Raw genomic sequence first — 22,551 nt, forward strand, 5'->3', positions numbered from 1 at the left:
TTTTAGATGCCAGTTAGTCATATGATCTGTTTCCTAGAAAACCAGTTACACTGGGATGACTCTTATTGGTTTTAGTATACATTTCTTGGAGAATTCTTTTATGAGGAAATGTTTGTTTCCCTACCTGTGCTATTATTACGTCAGAGCTTTTTGCTCATTTCTGTCATATTTTTGTAACCCATACTTATGATAAAGCATAAAACCAGGCTTCTGGAGGAGAGGTGCTAGAAGGATGAGGAAAAGAAGGCCAGGGCCATTGTGAAAAATCTGAGTGTGAAGCAGGTCTGGGTATTTTGCTTTCATAGATTTATATTTAAAGGCAAAAATGTTTTAGAGCCAAAAAACTCTTTATTTCTTTAGGAATATCTTACCAGTCATTTTGTTATTGAGAGTCTCCATTACCTAGCTCCTAATTCCTTACTGCCAACCTGCTTTTCCCATCTAGGCAATATTTTTATGAGATATTTGCAATACAGTCTCTCTCTCTCTCTCTCTCTCTCTCTCTCACTCACCCTGTCTCTCCCCATCCCTCCCTCCCCTTCCTCTCTCTTGAACTCAACTATCACATTTTTGCAAAACATATAGTACTAAATATGCCATTTTTTTGTGAAGTAATAATAGTAACATTAACACAAAACTTAGCATGGCTTTCACGCAGATGATCTTATGTAATCAACACATAAACCCATGCAGTGTATGCTGTAGATAACTTTAGCACTGACTAGCTGTGTGACCTTGAACTAATTGCCTCATTTCTCTAAGCCTTATTTCCTCATCTACCAAATGGACATAATATCTACCTGAGGTATTTTTAAGCAATTTAATGAAGTAATATTTTAAAGTTTTAGTAGAATGTTTGGTACACAACAGATGCTCAATAAATGTAAACATTTTTATAGTATCACTACTCTCAACAAGAAAACAGGCTCATGAAAAGATTAAGTGAGCTATGAGCTCTTCAAAGTGGTATGACTGATACACAGCAGAGATGAAACTCAAATCCATCTTTGGAGTCAGGCCCCGTGTTATTTCTTGTGATTATAGTATATATTTATAGTTTGTTTTTCCTTCTTCTCCTGACATGAATGACCTTCACTAAACACGCACTCTTTCTTTGTCTTCTCTGAAGAAGTACACACATTCACGGCAACGTTGACTAGGGTCAGGTTTAGGATTTGGTCATGGCTCTTCTTGTGGAAAATAGGTCTGTAGTTTGAGATCCCCATGCTCAGGCCTGCAGATCAAACCTCCCATATCCATGAGCATGTTTCCTTTGTGAGAGGGGTCAGTTTCACCCTCAATAATGGAAGCAAGGACTTACCATGAAATGCTATTTTTTAGTTTGAGATTCTCCAAGTTGAGTCAAAGGAGAGGATTATGTTCAGTAGTTCCAAGAGAAATAAGAAACCTTGTTTTTGTGGGAGTGGGGGGCAGAGAGAGAGGGAGAGAGAGAATCTTAAGCAGGCTCTGTGCTCAGTGCTCAATCCCACAACCCTGAGATCATGACCTGAGCCAAAACCAAGAGTTGGACGCTTGACTGACTGAGCCACCCAGGCACCCTAAGAAATCTTTTTAAAGCTTTCTTTATTGAATTGTCTTCCAAGGAGTGTAACCCATACACTCTAATTCCTGGTGAACCTCAGTCTTTTTCTGTGTACTCTATAGGGTTGGGCAAAAGGAGTATAGCTTATTGTTATGTAATAATTAAAAGGCAGAGTTTTCTGACAGGGCTAGTAAGAGACATGTGAAGGACTGAAACTGAAATATATACTTCTTGAAAATTCTTTTTCTTCCCTAAAAAGTCAAAGCCTTTGGGTCAGCATTAAGGGAAAAAAAAAAAAAAAGTTTAAAAGTAAGCTCACGCAATGAACTCTTTAGAATACAATGCCAAAGTTTCCCTGCAATTTCATTGAATCAGCTTTCAGGTCATGAGTAGATGGTCTGTTGCCCAGACGTTCTCGTGGTTTCTTGGTATTGAATGACCCGATTTTGTGTTAATGAACATGGATTGTGCATTAGATGAGCTTCATGGAGTTTGGCGGGGGGGAGGGTGGGAGTGGGATTTAGGACAAGTGATTGCATACTGAGTCCACCTTTCTACAGAGTCTATCAGTGTATACTTACTCGAAGTTTTTTTTTTTTTCCCTATTTAATCACTTGCCTGTCCTTTTCTTGCTATTGTTTGTACTTCAGTGATTTTCTTTTCTTGGGTCATTCTAGGATCCTGTGTAACTTTCCCTAATACTGTCCTCCAAATAGTAGCCAATTGATAAGCACTTATTGCTCTCACCTTCTGCTCATCTGGGAAGGATAAATGCTCAGCCTCACATTGGGAATAAGCAGGTTTTCCACCTACATTGATCAGCAAATTATTTACTTGCTATCATTCAATTTTACTTAATTTGTTTTTAATATTGAAGCGAAAGGTTTGCAAATAGCCTCTTACAGTGTTTATAGATAGATTCTTGTTTAAATATAGTGGTTAGATAACTGGAGTGCCCAGTTGCTACTACTGATATTTTCCTCTGCCATTGTCATTCTCATTATGGAAAGTATTTGTTACGCACCTATGATGCAGGCATCTGGATCTGAGTTAAGCCTTAAGCAAAGCAAGAGAGATATCCCCAGCATACTACCTCTTTGTGATTACAGTCCATGAATGACAAGCAGTAGACAAATGAGCAAACAAGTAATGAACAACACATAAAATAAATACTCTGTGATTTAGGACCAAAGGAATGGTAGGGAAAGGTATTTTCCTGGAGGTGGTGAAGCTGCCCCTTATTAACTCCCGCCACGTCTAAAGAGGTAAATGGCAGAATTCCAAGAACAGCACACTAGGAAAAGAATCTGGAAAACTAAATAGTAGCGGTATTCCTTAGGCAGGAATGACCTCAGTAGGCACCTGGAAGGATCAGAAAGAAAGCTGCCAGGCAACCTTTTGTAGAATCACATCATGTAGCCGTATGTTGAATCTGGAGCAAGTCAAAGAGAGTAAAGATGCATTTAATTTCTGATGACACTGTGTTGTCAGAAGGACTAATATCAAGAAAAGGGAGAAGTGACGTATTTTAAATCTATAAATTGCATTTCATGTTCATTTGTCACCTCTAGGAAAAGCAAATAAAGTTTCTTTCTTCTCCCAAAGTGGATGATGAATGATTGCTTAGGGTTGGGTGGCGGGAGCCTGTGTCGCCGTTATTGACTTTCTATGGAAAACAATTCATCTGCAGATGCAGTCCGGGCAGTGTCTGCTCACCCTGGAAGGCATAAGTGAACTGGTTCTAATCACTCATGGCTGATCTGAACAGAGAATAATTACTTTCCTGTTGAAGACACATTCTTCCCCTTGTCTCAACCCTCCTTTGCCTCCCAAGTACAGCAGCAGGGATTTGTTCCAGAGGACTCAGACTCAATGTCACAGGGGTCCATAGACTGCTTTCAGCCAAAGTCAGGTATGAAGAGGACTCACTCACTCACTTACTGATTCGTTCATTCATTTGTTTATTTACAAAGATGGACGGACCTACTATGGACCACGCTTTATGCCAAAGACCCCTCTTCTTAGAGAGCTCACTTGAGGAATTGTGCAAAGTTTAGATTCATGCCTTTTACAGAGTCCTCCTAAAATTCTCTCCTGATCATATTCTAGAATGCAGAGGATTAAACATGCAAAGCCAGAAGGGGACAGAGAGCCAGGGTAAACCGGCAAAACCAGGGATCATTGAGCATGTCTAAGAAATGTAATCTGTTATTTTTTGAGGAGTATACCCTAACTTGAAGGTACTATTTTGATAGTATTTCCCAGGAGAACATCTTCTTGAGAAGGTAGGACTTTATAAGTGACATCATTTATGTCTAAAGGTTGGATCACATTTATTTTTATATTGTTTGTTTTGCTCAGATAGGTTACACAGTTTCTGTTTAGATCTTGCTTAAATTCTTTATTGTTAACTTATTTACTTTTAATAATCTTCAAAAGGACACAACAGGGGTGCCTGGGTGGCTCAGGCGTTAAGTGTCTGCCTTCGGTTCAGGTCATGATCCCGGGGTCCTGGGATTGAGTCCCGCATTGGGCTCCCTGCTCGGCGGGAAGCCTGCTTCTCCCTCTCCCACTCCCCCTGCTTGTGTTCCCTCTCTCGCTGTGTCTCTCTCTGTCAAATAAATAAATAAAATCTTAAAAAAAAAAAAAGGACACAACAAACCTAATTTATTTAGGAATAAGTTACTAAAGAATTTGAATTTAAAGACTGAAATAATAAAATTCCATTTATTCAAATAATTTAAGTACTTATTGCCATTCAACCACTGCAGTGATTGTAACCTAATTATGTCGAAGGCTGTGATTAAGAAATTGAAATACATTGTACACAATGGTACATACTCGTGTGTACATGCATTTGTGTGTTTATGGTTCAGTTGAAAATTAACATGGGTCATAACGTTAAATGGAAAAAAACCAATACATCCATGATATTATATAGAGATGTGAATAAAGAAGTAGAGGGAAGCACACATGTAGTTTGACTTGTTGAAGGAAGAGGGTCACCAGCAATTTATTTTTCTTTTATTTTGAATTCTGCTGGCAGTCCTACAAAGTTTGTGCAATAAAAAATGGCTAAATAAAAATGGATCCAGATTGACCTGTTTGTTTTGCGTGGATTTGAGCAGAGATTTGAGAGAGGAACCACTGGAAGGTTTGTGTAATTCAGACCCATCTGTAAATCTGACAGGGGGACTTTCCTGACAGCTTCCATCATTTCCAGAATGTCAGATTTTCAGACAGAGGATTTCAGGTGAGGACTATAGAGGGAAGGTGAGATTTTGGTCTACATATTTTCAGCACTCAGAATAAAAACAAAGGAATCCATGAGTTTTGTTTATTTCATATTAAGTATTCATATGTTTGAAAATATTTGTGTTATTCTACCTTCCCTCGTCTAGTATTATCTGGAAGCAGAAGATCTCATATAGTCTGCTGACTTGGAGCACATATGAGTATCAAAAATATTTCAGATGACACATGGAAATCAGCTTTATTTGAGGGTATTCTGTGGAACTACTGTTTTTATTTTGATGAAATAATCTGCCAGGAGAAGCAGGTGGTCAAATCTGCGCTCATGGGAAGAAAGGAAAACATATTTTGGTTAACAGGGAACTAGAAAATCAGAGGAGGGAAAAAATCACCTTGCCTGAGACAATGGATGCTCTATAAAATTGAAATGCTTTGTATTATTATGGAAATGACTTTTTGGCCATAGTGCCAAAAGGTTGTTATATATCCTTGTTAATTGTGGCTGGAGACACAAAGCAATGTGATCATTTGATGACTTGTTATTTGGAAAATGACAGCTTTTATGTGCCAATAAATATGAAATCACCTGGAAGTATTGTTGTGAATTTAGGAGCCACCTGAACGTCCAGACTTAATGCATACACTAGATTTTAATGAAGGGACATGAGTTTGTACTTAGTAGATTACCTGGTGGTTCTGCTTCAGCCATCTGATGAGCGGACACTGTCTGCTTAGTGAATGCGAGACGGAGAAACCTATGTAACTCTGTCACAATTTTTGATTGGTAGACAGTGGCTTCACTGGAACATGGAATGAGGCAATTAGTCTCCAGTTTCATGTGTGCTTTTCATCTTGTCCGGAGTGCGGCTGACAGCCAGGATTCCACTCACTCACCGCGTCCCGTTCTCCTCTTCACGGAGGGGCAGGTTGAAGGAGTGGCAAGGAGCCTTGAATCCATCCTGGGTTACATAAACACAGCTCAGTCTGGTGTGCGCTCTTCATGTGCCATTTGCACTGACAGGACGCCGCTTTCAGAGATGACACTAACTATTCTGAGGTTTTAATGTGATTGCCTCCAAATGCTTGAGAAAGCCTTGTGTGTTTGTCTGGCAGGCGGATCTTTTATGACATGGCTCTTTTTTTTTTTTTTTTTTTTTTCCTTCCCTCTCTCTTCTTTTCCTGGAACTGCCGCATCCTTAGCTGGCAATCTTTAAACCCTGGGCTGCAGCGATTTCTCTTCATGCAGCCACACATTAAGCACATTTTTCATGCTTCTCCGAACCAAACTCAGAAAGTGCCAATTAATAAGTTGATGGGGAAGAAGTCAGTGGGTAACATTAAGGCCACCTGTCTGGAGGCATTAGGTGAGCACTTTGAGTGAGTGAAAGCAGACCTGCGGAGAGTTAGGAATGAGGTACTTTATCACACGTTCCTAGAGGCATAAAATGAGAGAATAAAAAGCAGTTTCCAGGGCAGCTCCTCCATCTTGTTCCTGTTGTGGATGGTTTCCACTGCTCTGGCCATGGTTAACCGTCCTAACAAGAAAGTACAAAGCATCTGAAGCTATAAATGTGTCCACATGTAAAGCATATTCTTTGGTCAGTAGCCTACGGACTGAGCAGGACGCCTGGCTACTCTTTCCACGGCGCTCCCATTTATACCCGCTCAGACTGTTCTGGGCGTCTTTCTACTTCCGTGTGACGACTCTGAAAACTCTTTTCATTCATTCATTTATTTACTTATTCATTCATTTGGAAAATATTTATGGAGTCTATAAAATATGCTGGGTGTTACTCTAGCTGCTGGGAATATACCTGTGGGGCGGAAAAAGAGAGAAATATCCAATATCCCTATTCTCATGGACTTCATGGACTAGTAGGGAGTATGTAGATGATAAGCAAAATAAAAAAGGAAATCATAAAATAGGTTAAAAGGTGACAAAGTCACCTTTATACAATTTCCAGAGAAGGCTTTAGAAAGCCCAGCCTTTGAGCCAAGACTCAGAAAATCAGACTGAAGGTAGGATGACATATGGGGATAGTGTTGATGTAAGTAAGAGGGCTTATGGTAAGAAAGAAAAACCAATGGAGCCCATCCTATTTCTGTTTCTTTCCACCTTAACCACAACAGATTATGACAAGTCTTGCTCTTTTATTTCTCCAAAATGGAAAGTAGACAAGGTACAATAGGAAAGAGGACTGAGGTTAGGGGAAGAGTGGGACATATTTTAGATTAAGGAAATAACCTTGGGAAAAAACAAGAAGCCCCATAGAAGAAACTAAAATGCACTCCTCTGTGTCCTCTTCCTTCCTTCCACCTTGTCTGCCTCTTTTTTTTTTTTTTTTTTTAAGTAGTTTCATGGCATTGGTCCAGGAGAACAAACCGGCAGAGTCAAGGTCCTTGTTTGACCAAACATTCTTTGCTCCTTTTTCCTCTCTTTCCAAAAATTTAGCTTATTTCTAAGTCTTGTAAATTTGTAAACTTAACTTTTTGTTGTTTTCTTTCCCCAACAATTCTTGGCTGCAGATTATGTTACTCACAGACCCGGAGATTGAGAGCAGCTTATTGATCAGCTCGGATGAAGGGGCCACCTATCAAAAGTACCGGCTGAACTTTTACATCCAAAGCTTGCTTTTCCACCCCAAGCAAGAGGACTGGATTCTGGCATATAGCCAAGACCAAAAGGTGAGCGTGATTACCTTGTTTGAGACAACAGTGCACGATTTTCCAGGGAACAGGCCGCTAGCTAATTATCTCTACATTTCTTCTTGGTGGTGACTTTTTTTCTGTGCAGTAGCCTGAACTATGAGCCAGGGGGTCAGGGGGCAGCAAGGAGGATTTCCGGGTGCTTGCTTGAGCTGTGTCAACATCTGAAACAGCATGCAAGGGAAAAGCCTGACACTAAGGAAGACATGGTGGAGAAGCAGTTCTTAACCTAGATACTGCAAGGCCATGAGGAGCTCCCAACACCCATGGAATTTGAGACTGCTTTGTGCATGAGGAGATGTGATTGTTTTCTGGATAAAGGGCCCAAGGCTTTTCTCAGAGCCTTGTAGGGAAGGACAACCCTGAAAAGGTGAAGAACACTAACTACAGATTTGCTAGAACAGTGAGAGAAATGGCCAGAGGAGCAATAATAATGTCCATAGATAATATTATTCAGAGTCAAGTAATGTCAGGATTTGTCTGCTCTCAGTGGTTGCATTGAAGGAGAAGTCTACTTTTTAAGAAAGCATTTAATGAGGTTGTGTGTACGTGTGCATGTGTGATATGTATATGTATTTTATGGGATACATATTATGTACTCTGTACTACAGATGCGCTATAAAATACCTTTAGCTCCTGCTTTTAAAAAACTTACATTTTCAGGTAGAATGTAAGGCTAGAAACAGCAAATATAATTAAATAAAAGATTCACAGGCAAATATCAGACTCTAGCCATAAAAGCCAACTGGAAAATAGGTGCAACACTGGAATGTTCTTTGTGAAGTGCGTGATTCAGTGAAGTTATCCTGCAAATTATTTTTATAGGAATCTTATGCTAGAAATTACACGTATTTAAAGAAATGTTAGTGAGGAGGGTACTCAAGGGTTTTTTTCTGTTGGGAAAATGTAGATGTGTGGGGTTCTTCCTGAAGGGAGGGGACTGATGGACGTAACTTTCCAAGGTCTCTACTGACATGGGCATTTTGGAGGAAGCAAATTAAAATTAAAATTCTCAGGATTGGAATTTTATTTATGCTGCCCTTACTGCCAAATAAAGTGCACATTGAGCCTAAAAATAGAAAAGATTTACAATTAGTATTTTTTTCCTCTTAAGCCGCCTGCCTACCCTTTCAGCAGAATGTACAATTCTGTTCCTGGAGTAAAGCCACCGTGCATCTGGTCCAAGATGGTGCAGTTACCAGAGGCGAGGCTGAGCAGCTCAGGACACAGAGTAGTAATTTAATCCCCTGGGCTATTGTATTTTATTTGACGGTTAGTTAATGTTCCCCCTGATGCCAGAGGCATAGCGAGGGCCAGATTTACCTGCCTAAAGGAAAACTATGCATCTCTGGAGTTGTGCTGGAGGAGATGCCCAGAAATGTAACCCTTCATGTCCCAGCACTTCCAACAGTGCCTCCCACAATCAATGTGGCAGAGTGGACAACTGTGGAGGAGTGAGGAGAGGACATCTGAGTTGTGGCCCCAACTCAGCCATGGACTTGTGCACAGTACTTGGTGTTGGCTCTCTTTGCCTTAAGATACGTTTGTACGGATCAGTATACTTGCAGGTGCGCGTCCAATGAGATTAAAAAAAAAAAAAATACATTAGCCCACATCTGTTTTAGGTGCTCATCATAGTTCAGTGTTGATCTAAAATAACTTTATCAAGGAACACTCAGTCCATGTGGGAAGAGAAGATAAATGCACATGAGCTCACCAGTAGTCTAAGAGAGGCCAAAAAGTCAGTGCCTCATTCACACATAAATAGATACCCAGTTGAAGTAGCTGGATGCATTATATGGAATTGGCAGCCCAAAGTTCAGGAGATGGAGATCTTATGAAATGATTTCACCTTGACCTTAAAGGATTTATGTCATATTTCTGTTTGGAGGGTCACACTTCGTACTTCACACAAGAGGAATGTCATAAACGATAATATAAAGTTAGAAAAACCGTGTTTACATGGTTGAGAATGTGTCCATTTGGATGAAACTAAAATTTTATAAAGTTAATTCTGTGTATATTTGTGGAATCTGATCTTGATTGTTTTTCACTGTTTGCTAGGCAGAATGAGTTTTGTTTTCGTAATTAGGAGCCTTGCGAAAATTTTGGTCAGTGGAATGGTGTGTTCGGAGGTATAGATTACAAAGGTTAATCTGGTAGCAATTTTAGGATGAACTGTGGTAATATGAGGTCAAAAGCAAGAAGACCAGTTAGGGTGATATCACCATAGTCCTGGTCTGGACCAGAAAGTACCTCCTGTGACCGTGGACCCAATGAATTCTGTCATTGCAGAGCTGGAAGACGCCTCAACAGTCCTTGCTGGTATATAGCTAACAAACCACAGGTCTGAGAAGTTAATGAATTTTCCCGAAGGGAAATACCACTCTTTGGCATCACATGTCAAAGTTCAGTGAATGGAATGAAGGCTTACCTGGAATTTGGTAGGGTTCTCATTCTCGATTGTGATATCTCGAGATCAGCAGATAGGCAGAAACCAGCCTTTCTGCTGCTCTCTCTGTTTTTCCAGGAGAGAATGAAGGTGAAATCATTCTGGAAAAAAATTGTGGATAACCTTCTAATCTGAGTAGGGGATACAGTACTCCCTGTCTCAGGCTTGAATCACAGAATAAGGAGTGGGGCGTTTGCTGGGAGGAGAATGGGCTGCAGCCATCAGATGACCTCCTGGCCGATGATTTTGGCTGGAAGTCAAGTTGAGAGGGTCTGTGGCTGCTCAGGTGGGCCAGTGATATGGAAATGACAGCTGGCAATCCCCCGTGAATCCTGAAGCATTTACCACTGATGAGATGCAGCAGTGAGCACCAAGGAGGGCCCTGAGCTGGTGTCGGCAGGCCAGCGACTGTCCTGGCCCAGGAGAAGGGAACTTTCATTCTTCCGTGTAAGCATTGCTCCTCAGATTTTCTGTGACAGCCACTGTTGCTGCTGCGGCAAGGCTCCCAGCTAAGATCCTCGCCTCGGCGCGAGTACTCGCTTTGCTGGATGCTTTTCTGCACCAATGGATGGCAAACAGAATCCTCAGGCAAAAGGCACTGTATCTTAGAAAGAATCTTCATGAGGTGGCAACTCCTCAGACTCACCTGTTAACAGAATCCTCCACTCTTCCCTCTTCCCTTGTGTCCCATCCTCACTGTCTTCTCAGGCATCCATTCCCTCTTTTGCATACATGCTCTCCCTCTTTTGCCAACTGTATTTCCCCCTTTATTTCCCGGCCATGGCTTTCTCTCTCCTTCAGTGCAGGAGACTTTTTTTTTTAATTTTATTTTACTATGTTATGTTAATCACCATATATTACATCATTAGTTTCTGATGTAGTGTTCCATGATTCATTGTTTGTGCATAACACCCAGTGCTCCATGCAGAATGTGCCCTCTTTAATACCCATCACCAGGCTAACCCATCCCCCCACCCCCCTCCCCTCTAGAACCCTCAGTTTGTTTTTCAGAGTCCTTAGTCTCTCATGGTTCGTCTCCCCCTCCGATTTCCCCCCCTTCATTTTTCCCTTCCTGCTATCTTCTTTTTTTTTTTTTAAACATATAATGTATGATTTGTTTCAGAGGTACAGATCTGTGATTCAACAGTCTTACACAATTCACAGCGCTCACTGTAGCACATACCCTCCCCAATGTCTATCACCCAGCCGCCCCATCCCTCCCACCCCCCACCACTCCAGCAACCCTCAGTTTGTTTCCTGAGATTAAGAATTCCTCCTATCAGTGAGATCATATGATACATGTCTTTCTCTGATTGACTTATTTCGCTCAGCATAACACCCTCCAGTCCCATCCACGTCGTTGGAAATGGCAAGATTTCATTCCTTTTGATGGCTGCATAATATTCCATTGTATATATATATACCACATCTTCTTTATCCATTCATCTGTCGATGGACATCTTGGCTCTTTCCATAGTTTGACTATTGTGGACATTGCTGCTATAAACATTGGGGTGCACATACCCCTTCGGATCCCTACATTTGTATCTTTGGGGTAAATACCCAGTGGTGCAATTGCTGGGTCGTACGGTAGCTCTATTTGCAACTTTTTGAGCAACCTCTGTACTGTTTTCCAGAGTGGCTGCACCAGCTTTGCAAGAGACTTTTAAGACCCTGGGGACAGAGTCTGGATCTCTGGCTTGCGGGATGGAGCCCATACGGGTTCGGTGTTCTGCTCTGCCTGCGTTTCATCTTGAATGCCTCAATACCCAGTGGAGGCTTTTTGATGTGAGCATTTTAAGGGACTCAAAGAGTTTTGTTGAGCAGATTGTCCTTTCTGGTCCGGATAGAGTTTTACTGGCCATCAGTTCCTTAGCAAATCAGATTTTTTTTTTTTGTTTTAAATAGCTTTTAATCCGGGAGAAATGCGTATGGACAAACGGCCTCGGAATTCATAAAATCAGGACTTTTTTTGATGTTTTAGTCTTTTTTTTTTTTCCTGAGAGAAATCTGTCTGTGATATGCAGTGTCTAAGCAGTTGCCAAGAGGTAAAAGCTTTCTTGAGTGGGCAGGGAGATTAGGAGCCCTAATCCCTCTGAAGTCCTGAAGAGGTATCCTGGCTACTTAGGAAGCCCTTGTCTGGGGCCTTATACGGTATAGACATAGGAGCTAGCCTCTTGGCTTCTAACAAGTCTTTGTGAGGATGTGCCTTTGGAAAGCCTTAGAATTTCCAGAAAAATAAGTGTTACAGACCTTATGGAAATTTTATGTCAAATGGACAGGGGGATACTGATCCCCTAAAGTCACACTGCTTAGAATTCTTACAAAACAGCAGTCCATCACTGTGGACACTCTGAAGAATCCACGGCATTTAGTATAGGAGCACCAAAATTGTGCTTTCCTTTATTTATTTTTTATTTCTGTAACTAAGCAGTAGGCAAAGTAAGCATTCTGTGCCTTCTTTTTGTTTCTTTGCATTTGGAAACCAAGCAGGTGCTGGAAAACAGAGAGTTCTTCGCTTCATTGCTAGTTTCCTCTCACTTTCTTGCCTCAGTGCAGGAAACCACCCAAGGAAGGCTTAGCAGCAGGCTGAGCCTGCCAGATTACATCTTTATTTTAATTTGGCAATAAACTAGTGTACAAACTGTGCTATAAAACATTGCCTCCAACAGCATCTCTCAGTCTGACTTAAACACCTCACTAAACATGATGTGTTGGGAAACATTTGAAATGAGAGAAAACAAAACGCAGATGTGACTGAAAGGAAAAAAAGGGAGAAAAGTGTAAGAATATGCATATACCTCAGTTTTGCAGCCCACCGTGGCACTGGGCTCATGGCCTCTCCATCAGGGGGTCGCGCCGCCGGAGCGATTTATAAAGGGGAGGGTCTGCAGTGTTGTCAAAGGGACATGAACACTGCTGAGCAGCTCGGGGAGGAGAGGCCCCCCTCGCTCTGCTTGTCCAGCTGGCAAAGCTCTGCCAGGGGGCCCACTGCCCCTGACCCCTTTCCCCCGGTCCTGTGCGGTGTACTTCCTCTCGCCACGCGTGTGGATGTCCAAGTCCATGGTGGCCGTGAATGCAGTTCCCACTCCCACAAGCAAGAAATCAAACTGAACAAAGCGGCTGGGTCTGAGCTGTGGGAAAGTGGAGAGCAGGTGTTCGTGTAGACATTCAGGAGGGCGGGGTGGGGAGGTGTCGGGAAGCGCCAGCCTGTGTTCTTGCAACCGAGGATGGCTTGCCCAGCGTCACCAGACCTTCGTAGTTTTTCTTTTCTTTTTTTTTTTTTAAAGATTTTTTTTTATTTATTTATTTGAGACAGAGAGAATGAGAGAGAGAGAGAGAGCACATGAGAGGGGGGAGGGTCAGAGGGAGAAGCAGGCTCCCTGCCGAGCAGGGAGCCCGATGCGGGACTCGATCCAGGGACTCCAGGATCATGACCTGAGCCGAAGGCAGTCGCTTAACCAACTGAGCCACCCAGGCGCCCGACCTTCGTAGTTTTTCAAGAGAAGTAATCCTGCTTTGTGTGAAATATGATATTTTCTTATTTTTAAGTATTTATAACTAACTCAGAAATTTAAAACGGAAAACTACGCAGGGCAAAGAAACCTCATCTGCTGCCTTGCATTGGTCCCCAGTCATTTTTCTGTCCCTTCTGTCTTTCCCATCGTCTTTGTTTTTCTCCTGTTCGTGGATTTCCCTATCAGTTTTATTTTAGGAGATGTTAAGTTGTTTTGTGAATTAAAAAAAAAAGAAAAAATGCATCCAAATTGGGTGATCAGTTCTGTGGAGGGAAGACAAAACCTTTAAGACAGTTCCATGGGCCACTCTGTGCTTCGTGGCGGTTCTAGGATAGTCACCAGTTTATATTGTTTCATTTATTTTGGAGCTCTGTGATTCGGCAGTACAGTACTATCATGTGGGGACCTGCTTGACTCCTCTGTATTCCAAACCACAGTTTATGAAAGAAATAAGAAATCCTAAGGCTTGCATGTTAGCCTCACCTTCAGTATTTTGGCATTTATGTATATGTGTAAGATACACACAAAACCAAACCATTGCTTTAAAGGGGGAGAACATGTTTTGATAAGGAGTCTCTCTTTACGAATAGTTGAAACTCTGGGGCGCCTGGGTGGCTCGGTCGGTTAAGTGTCTGTCTTCAGCTGAGGTCATGATCCCAGGGTCCTAGGATCCAGTACCACATCGGGCTCCCTGCTGAGCGGGGAGTCTGCTTCTCTCTCTCCCTCTGCCCCTCCCTCCCGCTTGTGCTCTCTCTCTCTCAAATAAGTAAATAAAATCTTAAAAAAAAATAGTTGAAACTCTAAATATTAACGGTCAGCATTCTCTGTATGAGTGACGACTGACTTTGAGTTAAAATGATATACTGATAGAAAAGGAAAGTTATACTGCCAATGTGTTTGATAGCATACCGTAGAATTTTAGTCACTTGCATACAAGTAAATTAAAAAAAATACTTTTAGTTTCATATCCATTCTTAGGAAAAACAACAACAACAACAACAACAACAACGTCTTTTCATTCCTTTTTAATCATTCATATTTCTCCTAACTGGGGCCTAACGGGAGGCCATTGCTGATCATGGAGACTTTGGATGCTGGGAATTCCCTGTGAAATTTTGACTGCTTGAAGAAGGAATAAATGTCAGCATTTTCCAAAACTCAGTCATCCTGGTTTCTCACCAGTGGTAGACAGTACAGAAGCCAGGTGAGAGCATGATCTCTCTACTGCGTCAGGTCCTGCCAGTGGCTGGGGGACCTCCGACAGGTCATTGAACTTTACTGGTTCTCCAACAAGACTGTGTGAGGATGCTGGCATAACATACGTGGGACAGTTAACACAGAGCCTGGTATGGAGCAAGCATCGTGGAGATGCCAGCCAATGCCTTCTTCACAGGCCTGAGAGATAGCTGACCTGGTGTGGCGTAGCTGGATTTAGACACAAGGCTGTCTTAGCGGCAGTGTCTTCCCAGTGCCTGAAGTCATAGACACTTCAGTCAATGTCAAATGCCACTTAGCGTTCAGTCACTAAAAGGTACCATGGAACCAGAATGAATGGAGCAAGGAAAAACCAATACACAGTACTCAGAAAATATTGATTATAATAACAGTAAACCATTAAATGTTAAAGCATTTGTCTTCACAGTAACTCTATTTGTTTTTTAATAGACCCAGCAGCCCCTTAATGTCAAAAGGGCAAAATTGAAATAAAAGATAAATAGATCCTTGAAATTCAGCCCCCTGTGGATATTCAAATAATTTCTGCACAGGCACAAACACTTAGGAAACTGATATCTACCTAATACCATCATGTTTCCCCAAGGCACTGCATTAAGTAAAAAAACACTCAGTTATTTATAAGAAATATGTTGAGCATTATATTCCATGCTGATTTGGTAGGAATTCCATGTGCTTGAAATTTTCCAATGTCAGAGCTGATTTCTAATTTCATGAATATGTAAATAACTTAAGTGTCCAAGTACAAAACTGGCAATTAGAGTGGAAACCAGGGAGCTTGCTAAATGTCATCCCAATGTTTGTTTATAAAACAAATTCTCAAGCTGAAATGCCATCATATGTAAACAAGAGAGGCCCCCGTTCACCTTAGAAACCTTGTTTAACCAGGTTGTATCATTATTTTTCACTTGCATTCTGGGACACTTTGCTCTACCTGTTCCTAACCATTTGAGAGGAATGGGCTGGAAGAATAAGGAAAAATGGACATTTTAAAAGGAGTCAATGGGGGGCACCTGGGTGGCTCAGTTGGTTAAGCGACTGCCTTCGGCTCAGGTCATGATCCTGGAGTCCCTGGATCGAGTCCCGCATCGGGCTCCCTGCTCGGCAGGGAGTCTGCTTCTCCCTCTGACCCTCCCCCCTCTCATGCTCTCTCTCTCATTCTCTCTCTCTCAAATAAATAAATAAAATCTTTTAAAAAAAATAAAAAAATAAAAAAATAAAAAAAATAAAAGGAGTCAATGGGATTAAGGTTTGGACAGGCACAATTATGCTATTTGGTAGCTCTTTAAGCTTTGAAATAGAGTTACATTTTCGCTTGCGCAACTCCTTAGCCAGCCCTTCTGATCTGTTCTGTCCACTAGCACTTGTCTGAATGCATTATGATACGTCCTTAATCCAGGCATCAGTCTGGGAAAGTTTGAAGGACATTCGATCTCATAAGAGAACATGGATCTCTTTCCTTAAAAAGGTCATGGGATACCTGGAAAGACCTGCCTCTAAGGGGAGCCCTTTAGAAATCTAGTAATGCTAGGGTTTTCCGCTTTCTTCCGTGACAAGAGTGGTTGCAAGCAATGATGTTGCCAAGAAGGGGAGTGATCTTGGCCTTGTGAGTAGACACATTTTGTGAATTTATGACTCGATGGTTTTCATATTTAAAAAAATAAAAATGTTACCTTGTTTAATCTCCTACCAGGATGTTGTAAGTATAAATTATAAATGGTACAGTCATTGCCTCAAGGGACAGAGACCAAAATCACATAGCTGGCAAGAAGAAGAAAAACCAGAAATCATGTGCCCTCCTAAAATTGCCAGGTTCCTTTACTGAGGTATACTCTTAATATAACATATTATCAGATGAAGAGGCACCAATGTAGACCTTTAAGGCTCTCACTCTCCTGACTTGCTTAACTCCAATGCCTGCCTGGATGATCCAATTACAAACATGATGAGAAAATGTCTCAGAAAAGCAAGACATGAGGTTCAAAGCCAAACAGCATTAGTTGTTCTAGGAAAGACCATGATAATAAAATACTCAGCTTCAAAGGTTGGGAACTGGGAGCCTTGTCTAGGACCCTTCCTTGCTTCCAGAACGCCTGGAAGAAAAAGGCAGTCTCATCTGCGTCTCCCTGTCATTCTTCCCTTCCTTGGGATCTGAGGACAGTCAGAGAAGGCTGATGGCAATAATCTGTAGCAGAAATGAGCGAGCAAGAGAGAGGAAAGAGAGAACTAGCACTGACCATTTGCTCTGGAGCAAGCATTCTGCAAGGCATTTCACATCGATTGCTCAACTTCATTCTTAGAGCAAACATTAGAGATGTTATTATGCCCATTTAGCATTTGGGGAATCTGGGACTCTAAGGAATTAAGAAAATTTCCTAAGGTGGCCTGTCAGGCGATTGCTAGAGCCATATTATAGCCTATGTTTGAATGTCTTCCCACTTTGTCCTCCCTGCACCGTAGATCCCAAAACTGAAAACCAAAAAACCATTTACCTACCTAGAAAAACCAGTGTGATTTTTAAATTTTCTTTAATTGCCATTGTTTTTTCTAATTTTCTGTAATGATCTCTTCCCTGTCCCACCTACCATGAGAACTGTTCCCTTTGACAGATGCTGGGGCACCCATTTCGGGAGCTCATTTCACAGCACGGGGAGGACTGTTGTTTGAAGATTATAAGGGAGAGGAAGCGAGGGGTGATGGGGTAGGGGGGTACCTGTGAGCCGGAGGGAAAGCACCCCTGGCTGGCTCCTAGGCACCCCGTGCCCCTTGTGAAAGAGTGGAGTCTGCGTGTAAAATTGCCCCCCGCCCAGGAGAAGTGACGGGGACGTTCAGAAGTAACCCACTTCTGGTCAGATGTTTTTCTTTTCCTTTTTTTTTTTTTTTCTTCTTAAATTTTGTTTTGTTTGCTTATATTTTTTAATGGTGTCCCTCCCCTTCCCTCCTGCTCATACCCAGGGGCCCTGGCTAATCGGGGCACTCGCCTCTCGCCTGCCCAGGTGCTGCACCTTCCAGCTGGCTGTCCCTCCTCCCTTCCGTCTTCACAGTCCTGAGGCATCCATCTTTTGGAGGCACGGTTCCAGTTACATTCCAGTTGTGTTTCACACTGCTGTGCTCTCTCATCTGTGCATTTAAATAATGGTAGGATCCTATGGCTATTGAGGCATTTGTAACATAGATCCAATTTCAGCTTCCAGTTATTTTATTTATCTTGTATTTAGTTCTCCATCTCTATTAGGTAGATAATCTTTAAGGCCAAGATTCCATCTTATAATTTTTTTTTTTTTTGGTATACCTCCAGATCTGGGTGCCCGGGAAGTGTCCACAAATGCAAGGGGCCCTCGGTCACCTATTGACCCTTCCTTCCCAGACAGCCTCACTTCCATATGTCTAATCTCCCAAGCCTGCCTCAAAATGCCAAACCCAGCTGAGGGGCATGTGACAGACTTCAGTGACAGCTGGGGAATGGCCAGTGACAGATTTGTTAAATCCAGCCACAGCAGAGATGGATGGAGCCAGCAATGTGTCATCATTCCTGCTCACTGTTCATCAGCAAAGGCCGAATACCCAGCCTCGATGCTCTTGTCCTTTGACTTTGTTGACATTTGGATCCAGTCTCTCTATTAGCTCCCCACGAGTTACGGTAGGATTGCATCTGTCCAGCCTGCAGCCAGGCTCTGTTTATAATCTCTGCTCCCCCTTCACTTCTCTGCATGCAGGCCAGTCAAGCTGAGTCTCTTGCAGTTCCCAAAAGAAGAACAAAAACACCACCCTAAGCTTTGCTGCTCTGTTTATTTGCTCAGACTGACCCAAGCATTCTGGAACACCTTTTCTCTACATAGTTATAGTAAGGAATGTTTACTGTACTCCAGGCCCACTTTGAAAGCTCTGACAGATGCCCACCTTTTCCTCTCCTACATAGGCCACCATAGTACTCTGAACAAAACGTTACACATTATTATTCTAGGTTGTCTGGATACTCCCTGATAAGCTAGCCTTTTCTTTAAGGAATTTTCATCTGTTGGGGATGGGAGAGCTCGTCTGTGATGGCCATCATGGTTCTCTCACCTTCTGTCTCTATACACACCGGCCAGGAAGAACACTCATGCTAGCACTTAGTGAAGTTTTATCAAATTATTTTAGGTACCACAGGATGCTTTTTTCCCGTAGAGTGAGTTCAGGCCTTCTCCTGTGGCTTAGAACCAGAGCATCAGAGCATACTTCTGAAGACCATAGATTTCTGTGGATGGATTCTCTTCCTGTTGAAGCTGGTGGAGGAAAGAGCTTGATATTTGCTATGCCTTCGGCCTGGTGTTAGGAAATCATTTGAAGTCCTTAAGGTACCATCCCTTTCTTCCTAAAAGGAATTCAGTAACAGCAGTGAGAACTGGAGAATCATGAGGTAGATGAGTGCTTTGTACCCAGGCCATCCCCAGGGCAGTGTTAGGATGAGGCAAGTGAAATACAGCTGGCAGGGTTTTCTGTCAGCCTTCTCAAGAAGTGCAATTTGCAGGCCTCCTGCCTCTAAAATGTTAAGGGCAGAGAAGCAAAAGGGAGTGAGCAGGCAGCCTTGAAAAGAGCCCACCGCAGGAAGTGTTCTGCCAACATGGAAGCCTCTTAAGGAGTCTGTGTGGAGGAGACCCGGAATCTACCTCCTGACCGGGAAAGTCTCCATGAGGAGCTTTGTGGGGAAAGCATTCAATCCCATCAACCAAAGATTTAAAACATGTTATCACTCCTCCCTTTTACCAAATTGTGTTCTTGCACCAGTTTCCTAGCCACAGAAGAAAATCCCTAATGTGTACTTGTCTGACTTGAAAAGAGGGGCTACGTCGATCTGGTTTAGAAACATTGAGAAGACTCTCCAGGGACAGTGATGAGTGCACACTTTTGCATCAGCACAAGGAAGTTGAATTTCTCTCCAAAGAAAGATGCTACTCTGCTAGGGCTTCAACTACCACGTGGGTGCTAAGAAGATGGAAAATGAACGTTGGCCACAGCTGCTCTCATACCCCCCTTCTCTCACCCCATTTTAGTCTGCTCTAGATCAGGAATGCTGAGCTATGCCAGTGAATCTCACTGTTTCCCAGCCCCCGTCCCCCCCAGCTATTTGTCTGCCCCTGGCATCCCTTCTGATCCTCCCTCCAAGCCTGTGCCCCTAATCCAGCTTGCAGCTCTGCAGCCTCCTGAGGATGGTGACAGAGACGGCTGAGCAACTAGTTAAAAGCTCCTCACAAAACTAACCCTCACCATTGCATCCTTTGCAATTAACTGTATTTTTATCTGTACTCTTCTTACAGCAGACAAAGGCAGATGGCAAGAAAACAAGCCAATGTGAAGGATGTCTAAAAGAGAAAAAAAAAAAAAAACATAAGTAAAGAAAGAAAGAGGGAAGGAAGGAGGGAGGGAGGGAGGAGGAGGAGGAGAGCGACCATCAGGAGAGGAGCATGGCAGGAGGGGAAGTATTGACAGCCCTGGACCAGCATAATGACAGAGTGGAGGGTCAGGCCCTGAGGCTGACAGTAGATCTTGAGTGTAGACGAGCACTGGGTTTGTGCTCATTAAGTTCTTTTTACTGAGGCAGGAAGCGGTCTTGGATAGTTTAGGATGATTTGAGACAGGAAGGACTTTCTGCCTTGCATTCTTAGTCAACCAGAATCTTTTCCCTGTTCTCTTTCTAAAATTTCTACTCCTGCAAAAAATTTCCCCAGTACTTTGTACCAGAGTTAGCACAACCAAAACAAAACTAAAACCCCTCCAAGAATGGTGTTTTGGGGTTTCTGACAGAGGTTAGCAGATGAATGTTGCCCTCCTAAAGCTAATTCATATATTCTGTCTTCCTTTCCCTGATACCTGTCTCTCTCTCCTTCTCACTCTCTCTCTCTCTCTTTCTTCAGCATTGCTGGAGAAAGGTGCTCTGCTTTCTCTGATGTGACAGATAGTACTGATAGTTCTCAGTTCTGTGTTCTGACAGTCAAAAGAAACCTTAGAGCCAGAGACAGACTGAGAAGGAAATAAATCTTATTTAGGTGCCGCCAACACTATGAATTTTATTAAAAGCAGGAAAAGCCTTCTACTGGCAGCTGAGACAGTGTCATTGGGTAAGAGGCTTTGATCCTTTTCTCTTCTTTGTAGAAGAGAACTTGGCTGTCAGACTCTGCAGGTTTAATTAACACATTAACCTGAGTGGCTGTGAGCTGTTGCTGTCCCCTTTAGGTATGACACCAGGCTGGACAATAGGGGGGAAATATTTGAATAGTAGGTGGAGTATACAGAGCAGCTTTGGCTAAGGGTAAATATGCAAGACCCTGCTTCCAAATCTTTGGAAGCTTCAAATATACTGATATTTATAGTTCTGGTTTGTTCATTTGTTTGTTTTTTAGGTATAGGCCTCTACCATGGCTCCATGGAAATAAAATATATTCTTCTGATAAGTTACCTTTGTCCACCCATTGGGAAACCTGGGTACTTTACTAGATAGATTCATCACTAGGAAATTTGCAGGGTGCGAAATTGACACTTCTTTCCCCCTTGCCAATCTACTATGTGCTAGACATTTTCTAGAAGGAAAGGATTCCCGACACCTGTAAACTTTGTGGTTTCATTGACGGGGCAGGGAGTGGTCTCAGATATTTTAGAGTGACTTTAGAAAGGAAGGAACTTCTGCCTTGCATTCATAGATGGCTCTCTTGGAAGGTTCCTAAGAAAATTAAATATAAATATGTGGCCTGTAGCTTGGTACGATCTGTTGAGCTGTGGAAATGAGGCCACAGGGAAGTTTAGTGTGTAGGAGAAGGTTCATAGAAAAGGCATATTTTGGTCTGGGCCTAAAAAGAAGACTGGCAGTGAGGTAGGCAAGTCTTAAAGTCACCTCAGCCAGAATGGGGAGCAGCAGTGAAGACACACCAAAGGAAGCCTGCTCAGATGTGAGTGAGAAAGTGAGAAGGGGCATCCATCAGCACCAAAGTGTTCTTTTCGAGAGAGAAAATGGAAAAGAATGTCACTGAGCTGAATAAGAGAGCCTTGGTTTATTGGATTGTCTGGTATCCCTACTGCTTGAGGGGCCTCTTGATGCTCACAGATAACAAAGCAGCCCCTTGAAGAGGATAAAAACAAATATCATGGGACATACCTGACTGGTCCACAGATCCTGCATCCAAGCCTAGGGGGATCAATTAAAAAAGACACACACACACACACACACACACACACACACACACACATGCTGGCACCCAGTAACTCCTCACAAAGATAAATTCTGTGTGGGGGCAGGGATGGCAATCCTTGGTGTCACCGTATGAGCCCTCAGAGTTAATATTTGATTTTCAAGATATACGTGAGTCCAGCCTCATGTGCAGAATTGTTACTATTTCAAGCCATCCTGATTCTGTTACATTTGCATAAGTCTTTGTATATAAATATAGATGTTAACATACATTTATATATAGACACAGGGACACACAACGGTGTGAACTCTATTCTCTTTCTTTTTTTTCTTTTTTTATTTAAATTCAATTAGCCAACATATAGTACATTATTCGTTTCAGATGTAGAGTTCAGTAATTCATCGTTGCGTATAACACCCAGTGCTCATCACATCACGTGCCCTCCTTAATGCCCATCACCCAGTTACCCCATCCCCCCACTTACCTCCCCTCCAGCAACCCTCAGTTCCTTTCCTATGGTTAAGAGTCTCTCATGGTTTTTTTCCCTCTCTGATGACTTTCCATTCAATTCTCTTTAAACTCATGGAAAGAAGTGCAGCTGTGGGCTTAAAAAAAGATAGAGCAAGGGGAGCGGGAGAAGCAGATCCTCCCAAACCCAGGTGCTTGTTGTTATTCTACAAGTCT

At 42.4% G+C, this 22,551-nt stretch overlaps 1 protein-coding gene across 5 annotated transcripts in view; it reads left to right on the forward strand.

Annotated features, from left to right (window-relative positions):
• Window positions 1–22,551, forward strand: part of SORCS1 (sortilin related VPS10 domain containing receptor 1) — a 520,496-nt gene that overhangs the window by 309,864 nt on the left and 188,081 nt on the right. For all 5 annotated transcript variants that reach the window (XM_078077135.1, XM_078077131.1, XM_078077132.1 and 2 more), the window contains exon 4: window positions 7,322–7,480. In XM_078077135.1, coding sequence (XP_077933261.1) covers window positions 7,322–7,480 — 159 coding nt within the window. The remainder of the gene's footprint in view (window positions 1–7,321; window positions 7,481–22,551) is intronic.

Source organism: Halichoerus grypus, chromosome 7 (assembly GCF_964656455.1).
Source record: "Halichoerus grypus chromosome 7, mHalGry1.hap1.1, whole genome shotgun sequence".
In the NCBI taxonomy this organism is placed as follows: domain Eukaryota; kingdom Metazoa; phylum Chordata; class Mammalia; order Carnivora; family Phocidae; genus Halichoerus; species Halichoerus grypus.